This window comes from Andrena cerasifolii, chromosome 6, assembly GCF_050908995.1.
Source record: "Andrena cerasifolii isolate SP2316 chromosome 6, iyAndCera1_principal, whole genome shotgun sequence".
Lineage (NCBI taxonomy): Eukaryota > Metazoa > Arthropoda > Insecta > Hymenoptera > Andrenidae > Andrena > Andrena cerasifolii.
In genome coordinates, this window is record NC_135123.1 from 17,471,997 (window position 1) to 17,480,630 (window position 8,634).

Genomic DNA, 8,634 nt, shown 5'->3' on the forward strand with positions numbered 1-8,634 from the left:
ACGGGAGAAAGAAACGAAGGCTGTTACTGGGGGAACGTGCGAAAGAAGCTTTTTTCAACACCTGCATGAAAATGACTGTTTTTTACGCCTGCTGAGCGGGAGCAAAATGACCAATTTCAGACTATTCGCGTTTTATACTTTTCTCCCAAGGGAAAAAGACTTTACGCGCGTGCGTATTCGCAATTTTTTACTTTGCTCCCAAGGAAACTGGAGTTTGGCGTTACCCTGTGGTATGAAGATACATTTGCCCGACTAATCGTTATCGATCATGTGTATTTTTTTGCGAATCGCTCAGCAGGCTATCAAAAACACAACTTTCATGCAGGTGTTGAAAAAAGTATTGTGCGCGACAAAGGAGAGACGCGATTCCGCCTCGCGTGAAATGCTGCCCGAGCGCAGCGAGGGCTGCAAACTTCGCGCTCGTCTGAATCGCTTTCTTCTCTCCCTTGTTACGCAATGTACTATTTTGTGCTCGTTCTCCCAAGTCCGGTTATTACAGGGAATATCGGTATGAAATGAAATCCCGGTCGTTATCGTCATCGTTTTCCTTGTACTTTGATGACTGACGCGTGACCGACGACACGCGAGCCAGTGATGATAATTGGAATGTAAATATAATTATTTAGACCTAAGCGTATCGCGTTTCTTTAAAATTTATATGAATCCGATGGACGAGCCGCATGTATTCGCCATCGTCGATAAGGACTTGTTGTCGCCGGTTAAAGCGGCGAAGCCGCGCGATATCGATAATGGAAAAGTTAGACACGCTAGCGTAAACCTTGGACCAATTTTATAGATAAAATTGAACGATCCCGGTCTTAGAAAATATAATAATTTCGTTGGCGTAGTAGCGTTATCATCCTCGTCGTTGAATTAATGATTACGCAACTTAGATAGGAGAAGTTGTTTCTCTTTTATTATTAGCAAGAATTTTAATAAATTTACGATTAGTTTTTTGTTACGTATTACTTCAGACTCTATCGAAAGAATGCACCACTCGGACGCCCGACGCGATTGGCTAACACGAGCTTTGCTTTCGAGAACGATGTTTGTCGCGCGATGCGAGTAAACGTGGCGATCCAAACACGCATATCTACGTAAACGATTAGAACGTAAAACGAAAAAGAGAATCAGTCGGTACCTTAATGGTTATCTATTTTTTGGTTACTACGATTGTTTTGTTATAACATAGAGTTTAATTAATATATATGTATGTGGGCACACATGCAAACGAGAAAAGAGAATTAGTTTTGTACTCGAGAAATCGTACTCGTTGGCGAGTAGAAGACGCGTCGCGTTCATTCAAGTCTCATTTTCACAGCTTCTTCGAGTGCGCGCGTCTAAGAAAATGCAGACTCGTATGTTTACATCAGACCTTCTGAACGGCTGTATCAATTTCGACTAAAACGAGTTGCATAACGTGGATGAAAAGTAAGTCGTTATGTAACATTATTATGTATCGATATACCCGCAATAAACGTACATTGATACTTTTAGCATTCTTCTTTTAATATAATCGGTTGCTTCGGCTTCCGAATTCCGGCTGTATCTCTCTCTCTCTCTCTCTCTCTCTCTCTCTCTCTCTCTCTCTCTCTCTCTTCCTTAGCATTCACCAAATCGAAGTTGGAGAATTCTTGATAACAGCAGGTTATTTTAGGTCGTTCATAGATTGGTCCGGTATTAGCCGTAAGAAAGATGCGCCAGTAATGCATTCAGTTTCTTCTAATGAGTGTCTGCTAAATAAATTCAGCCTAAATTCAACATCGACGTCGCAATCATCTTTATAAATAGGATCTCTCCATGATATTACGCTGTTATCCCTAAGGTAATTTAATCTATAATTTTTTAATAAAATATCTTCATAATCAAAAATACTTGGCTAAATAATTTAAAAAAAATTATAAAATTATGTAGGGTCTTTTCGTCCCGTACTAAAATTTAAGCATTTTTACTTATAATTTAAATTAGAGACAATAAATAATTCATTAACCCATTCATACAAGCCGTCAATAAACTTACTAATTATTATTATTATTATTATTATTATTATATATATATATTTAATATATTAATAATATATACATATATAATATATATCAATTCCAGTCGCAGGCAAGAGCCAGCACGAATAGCACGATCACCCAATTCGTCCACAGATGTAGAATCGATTCTTCTATTCCGATTGCTTGCCAGCCGCTCATCTTTATATCGTCCCTCCCACCCTGATCTCCCGCGGTTCTTCCTCCAAATATCGGAGGACAAACAAAAAACACGTCTGTTGGACAAGGCTGAAATAACCGATCATCAGGAATGCAGCTTTAAAATGTATATATATATGGGAATTTAAGGTAGGTAGGTAGGAGAAAGTAATAAGAATATATGCAACTTGTTTTTTAACTCTTCTTGTTGATTAAAAACGTTTAAACCTTTTCACGAATGAAATCGATACGTCGCTTATGTCATTATCCATCAAACATCATTCGATGGTAATCGTCTCGTAATAATAGTGCTATCGCTTCGAGGAATCGGCATTAACTCTCCGATAATTATCAACGCGAATAACGTACCTGACAAACACCGTACCTTGTTGCGCGATATTGCATCCGTGAACGACGGGCAAGTATAATAAATTACATGATAAACTAAGGCTAAAGTTAAATAGAAGAATTGTTTGAACAACTTATGTGTAATTTCTGATTAATTGTACGTATCCAATAATCGTCGTTCTGGCTTCCTCCTCGTGTCATACAGTTTCCTTTTTCCTTCCCCTGGCTCGCCAATCATCCTTTCACCGGAGCTGCACCTGCGCCTGACCAGCCTAAGCCGATATTCTCATTAAGCACACGCACCGCAATGAATAACATTAATGAACACATATGTATCGGAGACTTACTGCTCGCGCTGCTACTCGCGTAAGCGGATGCTCCGCTGGAGGCCCAGGAGCCACTTCCAGCTTGACTCGCCGCGCCGCTCGAAGCCCAACTTCCGCCGGCTCCGTTCGCTTGTCCGGGGCCAGCAGCTGGTTCTATGCAACACACAAATTTCGTTCCATTCGCTATAAAAGTTACCGCAAAAGTCTCCTCTCGATTTCCTAACATTTAGACTACCTATTCCAAGCTAGAAAGCGGAAGCTGCTCGATAGGGTCGACGATTGCCACTAATTAGCATCACTTTGTAAGTAATTAACTCGTGGCTTTGATTTATACTTTATTGTGAGAAAGGCTTCACTAATCAAGCGACCGCGCTGGATCGTCCTCTCCGTTCGACAGTGAACCTTGAACTATTCTCTTATCGCGTGGGAATTTTCATTCCTACAATTCTATTAATCTGAATCTCCGAGTTCCCCGTCCTTACATCTATCGCGATTCGGAAAGGAGAACGTACCTCCGGAGCCAGAATACGAGCCAGGCTTTGCATCGGCGTAGCTGGCGGCCCCGGCCGCGGCGTGCGAGCTGCTGAACGCGCCTGAGAGCGCAGGCCCGAATGCATCGGTGTTGCCGTGTCCAGGGAAACCACCGATCCCCTTCGGGCCAATTCCGATTCCTCCTCCGCTTCCCGAGCCTCGATCCGTGGCCAGCGGGTTTTTCACACCGGAAGGACTTGGTCCGAAGCCTAAGCTGGAGCTAGGCTGGTGATTGTACTCCGTCGATTGTCCACCGGAGCCGGGGCCGAAAAGTAATGGATTTCCATGGTAGGATTGACCGATCCCATCTGTGGGGGATAATTTGTTTGGGCCATTGCCCTCGGAACACGGTCCTCCAGGTATGTGGCAGCTTGGTCTTCCAGATCCCACGTCACCTCGCGCAGGTCCAATTCCGGCTCCCGCTCCCGCTGCTGATCCGAAGAAAGGGTTATCTTTGCCGATAGGCCTCGTCGTCTCTTCTCCAAGAGGGCCAACGATCTTCTGACCACCATCTGGAAGGAAACCAGGTCCGGAGCTGTGGCTGTCGCCGAATCCACCCGGCACTGATGCTCCTCCAAAGAAGGGATTCCCTTGACCGATTGGCTTACTGGTAGTCGTTACGAACGATCCACCTGATGGGTTCAAAGACTTCCGATAGACATTAGAAAGGACTAAACTTAGAAATTGAGAAAAATTACCTGTGGGAGGTGACACCTTCCCTGTCAAAAACGGATTCCACGGGTACGCTCCAGCACCAGGAACGTCGTTGCCACTTTTGGGTTCGCCAAGGTTGGGTGGAGTTAAAAGGCCAGGTCCTCCGGGAGCACCGCTTTGAGGACTTTGCAAGAAGACGTTCGGGTAGGCATCGGGGCCTCCCAGAGGTCCAGCATTCTTGTTAACGCTGTGCTGGCCGCCTTGATCGCAAGGTTTAGAATCCGCGGATCCAATAGTTCCGCCACATCTGCCTCCGCTGCTGCAACCTTGATTTCCACCTGCGCAATTACTTGCACCACCTGGTTGCCCGTCCAGTGGAGTCTGCTTGCCTGCGCCTGGCCACGCACCGCTGTTGCTTCCAGGAGCACTTCCAACAGATCCGTTTGGATACGGTGACTTGGTTGTACCTACTCCGCCGAAAGGCCCGGGTTGGTAAGCAGGTTTCGTTGTGCCAGCACCTCCATAACCACCCGATTGATAAGAGGGAATATTTGTTGCGCCTGGTCCTCCATAGGGTCCTGGCTGATAAGAGGGAGCCTTCGGTGTACCAGCTCCTCCATTATCACCTGTTTGATAAGAGGGAGCATCCGTTGCGGTTGGTCCTCCGTAAGGCCCAGGTTGATAAGAAGGAGCGTTCGTTGTCCCTGCTCCGCCGAAGGGCCCGGGTTGATAAGCAGATTTCGTTGTGCCAGGACCGCCAGGACCACCCGATTGATAAGAGGGAGTATTTGTTGCGCCTGGTCCTCCATAGGGTCCCGGCTGATAAGAGGGTGCTTTCGGTGTACCAGCTCCTCCATTATCACCTGTTTGATAAGAGGGAGCATCCGTTGCGCTTGGTCCTCCGTAAGGCCCAGGTTGATGAGAAGGAGCGTTCGTTGTCCCTGCTCCGCCGAAGGGCCCGGGTTGGTAAGCAGATTTCGTTGTACCAGGACCGCCAGGACCACCTGATTGATAAGAGGGAGTATTCGTTGCGCCTGCTCCTCCATAAGGTCCCGGCTGATAAGCAGGTTTCGTTGTACCAGCACCTCCATTACCACCTGATTGATAAGAAGGAGTATTCGTTGCACTTGCTCCACCGTAAGGCCCAGGTTGGTGAGCAGGTTTCGTCGTTCCAAGTCCTCCATGAGGTACGTTCTGAGTTCCATGAGGCTTCCTTCCTGCAGGACTTCCGGGAGCAGGATTCACATTTATGTAAAAGATCTGACTGTCGTCCCCCTTCGGCTTAGGGTGTCCAGGAGCTGATGCCGCTGTTATGGGCGTACCAGGAGACGCGTGATCCTTTACATTCCCTGGGTGATGACCTCCGGTAGCAAAAGGGGGCTTACCGGACGACTTTCCTGGACCAGACGGACCGTTCTCATGGGTAGGTTTCTTGTCTGCATCATAAGGTTCATTTCCGTACGTATTTGGTGCGGTAGCAGGTCTCGAAGGACCTCCCTGCGTACCAGGGTATCCATTGGGAGCCGTGCTGCCAAGTCCAGAAGCGGGCTGCTGCTTTCCGTAAGGCCCGCTTTGCGTTGGGGAGCTTGGCGAGCCTGCGTTTCCAAATGGAGCGTTGCTAGGCCGAAGGCCGGGTGAATATGTCGGATTGGAACCCGCTGCATCGTCTCTTGGTATTCCAGAATTTGGTTTGACTCCAGGACTTGGACTGCCTGCTCCGGGAAAAGCTCCGCTCACAGCGCTTGACCCTGTACCGGCGAATGCGTTGTGGGGGCTTCCTGGGAATCCTGAGGCTCCAGGACTTGCTGGTGCTCCACCCGAGGTATCGATGCTAGGCCTATAACCGGGGCTGCTTTGAGGTGATCCGCTTCCTGGATACCCTCCCTGTCCAGTACTTGGTCGATAGTTAGAATCAGCAGGGGTGCCATGCGGTCCGACTTGGCCTACCGTATTCGATTCACCTCCGCAATTGCCATAGTTTCCACCGAGACATCCAGCTGGCGATTCCGGAGGACTGTATCCTCCCGTGGGGCTTGTCGAATAGTTAGGAGCTCCTTGTTTCTGCACGTTTCCTGCGTTCGGTCCGCCAAATGGTAACGGAGCCTGCTTCACAGGACCCCCACCGCGAGAACCTAAATATACCATTTATTTACTCTGATTGCTCTACGATTCGCGATATTCTTTTTTTCTTCTTGATCGTTAGCATTCCGCGCGTAACGGGAACTACCAGAAGAAAAACTAGTCGCCCGAAAGGTCCGTTTAATTGTCATTCTACGGAGGAGATCAAAAGTCTGGCTAACCTTGATTGCAGCCCGAGCCAACTTGATCACCGCCGGAACATCCAGAACCAGTTTCAGCCCCACTGTTCCAGCCTCCAGCGGGCTGATTCGTTGCACCCGCTCTACCAGGGCCACCGTTCCAGCTACCACGAGCTTGTGAATCTGGTCCAAACGATCCAGGACTGGAACCTCCTTGTCCTTGATTCCAGCTAGGCTTTGGACTGCTTCCAAGGCCAGGATCCCAAGCTGATCCAGGCTGCTGACCAGGCCGTTGGCTGCCAGCGCCCGGTGTCCCAGGTCCGTTGTTCCACGGGGAGCTCAACCCTGGGCCTCCACCTCCCGGATACGTCCCTTTGACCGGTGACCCTCCAAACGGTGAAGCACCGTTAGGCGCACCTAATTTCTGCACTGTTGGATGCGAACCCGGCTTCCTTCCGTGTCCGCGACCGTGGCCATGGGCGTGCTCCGGCCTGTACTGACCGTCGTCTCCATCGTCGCATTCCTCTTCATCCCCTTCCTCCGGCTCCGTCTCCTCCTCGGACTTTTCCCAATAATCGTCGTCTTCCCACTTGCATTTCGCGCAGTCGCTACCTCGACCACCTTTCCCGCCGACGCCCGAATGACCGTGGGGATGGCCGTGACCCCCGTTAAGGAGCCCATCGTTGTCGTAGCTGCGTATTCCCTTGTGTCCGTCATGACCTGCGCCCGCGCTCGCGAATGCATTCGCGGAAGCGGAAGCTGAAGCACCACCTGCTCCAGGGACACAGAGTAACCGTGTAAACGTTCCGTGGATATACATATACATACCTGCTAAACGAATAAAAATCAAGTTACGCACTGCGCGCTAGGCTGCCATCTCCGAACTTCCTCCCGTGTGCCCCTGAAAACAGTGAACCCCGTGTACCGTGGAGTCGATGCGTCAAGGTGTATAAATAGTACAGCGAGGAATGCGAGGACGCTCGATAAACCGAATGGACGTAAAAGGCACGCGATCGGAATACTCTGACAAGAGACGGTTCGATTTAGTTACCTGAGCCGACGACAACCACGGCGATCAGAAGGAGAGACGTCCTGAGCATGTTGAGATTTTCAGGTACGATCCAGCGGCTGGTCGTTCGCCGCGATTCTCCAGCCATTGCGAAGCAAGTCCCGGTAGAATACATTTATATATAAGGATACCCCCGGCGGTGAAAGGACGTGCTCCACGCGAGCATCATCCCCGGCCGCGAAGACGCACGGCTGGTCGCGACGTGGGTGGCAATGAAACGAGCAACAATCGTTCAGCTCTTTCTACTAGACGCGTCGCGTCGACTGGTTCCTCCAGCCGGCAGGCTTTGTCCAAGCTACGTCATCCTGGTTTAGGAGTTTCCACGAGAACACGCTCTATCCCCCTCGCCGCTCTATTCCTTCGAACGAGGATCATGCAAATTGGAGCGTAACACAGCCTCGCTTCTCTCGAATTTACGATGACGCGCCACTATTATTTGCTGCGGCGCGGGCGCCTCGCATTCCTCCCGGTCGATTTTGTTTTCACGTTTCCAGTCGCTTCTGGGCCCCATGGCCCACTCTCGTATAAGAACTTCGCTCGTTTATACGCAGCGGAATACGAGTGGGAGTGGTATGAAAATTGTAGGAAACAAGAAATAATACAGTGTTTGGATAAGAATCAAAATTTTTTTCAGACGGGGCCCTGCGGGCGGGCTCTCTGGCCGGAAGCCCAAGCAACAGCGCAGAGCGAAACGGGAAATGTGCAGGAGCGAAAGTGATTGGGATTGGAATATATAAATCTACCCAAACTTAAAACTGCTCGCACGAAAAGACATTGTGGTATGCGACGCGTGTGTCGATTTACGAGCCAGTACGAATGACATCAACGGGAATTAAAATAATGACCGCGCGAAACAACGGGGAAGGAATAGTGGGAGCGGTGCGGTGACTTCGATGCCTGGTTAAGAGGTAACGCCATCCTCGACTACGCCGGCCGCGAGTTGTTCTAATAAAAAGAGAGAATCAGATTTATCGATGAAACAAGGTATGGTGACTCTGGTTTTTCCACGAGCCGTGAGCAAGAAGAAGACCAACCACCGTTGTGTAATAGTACCGCATGAGTGAAGAATTATTTATAGATCGCACTTACGTCTCGACAACGACGCTCCTTCGAACGCCGATATCCTGTACACGAGATCATATCGGAATTGGGTAAAGCCGCGAACATATCACCCTTTTGTTCCCCTCGACGCGAGATTTATGGGATGCCCACCAAGTCAGGAACGCGTCCTTTAATTCCTTGGAAAAGAA

At 49.2% G+C, this 8,634-nt stretch overlaps 1 protein-coding gene across 1 annotated transcript; it reads right to left on the reverse strand.

Annotated features, from left to right (window-relative positions):
• Positions 1–2,386: 2,386 nt before the first annotated feature.
• Positions 2,387–7,626, reverse strand: LOC143370296 (uncharacterized). Its single transcript, XM_076815245.1, has 7 exons — positions 7,367–7,626; positions 7,175–7,216; positions 6,358–7,086; positions 4,102–6,189; positions 3,385–4,035; positions 2,894–3,025; positions 2,387–2,818 (listed from the first exon to the last, which is right to left on the reverse strand). Exons 1-7 carry the CDS (start codon positions 7,497–7,499, stop codon positions 2,781–2,783), a joined length of 3,813 nt encoding a protein of 1,270 aa, XP_076671360.1. The 5' UTR covers positions 7,500–7,626; the 3' UTR covers positions 2,387–2,780.
• Positions 7,627–8,634: the final 1,008 nt, after the last annotated feature.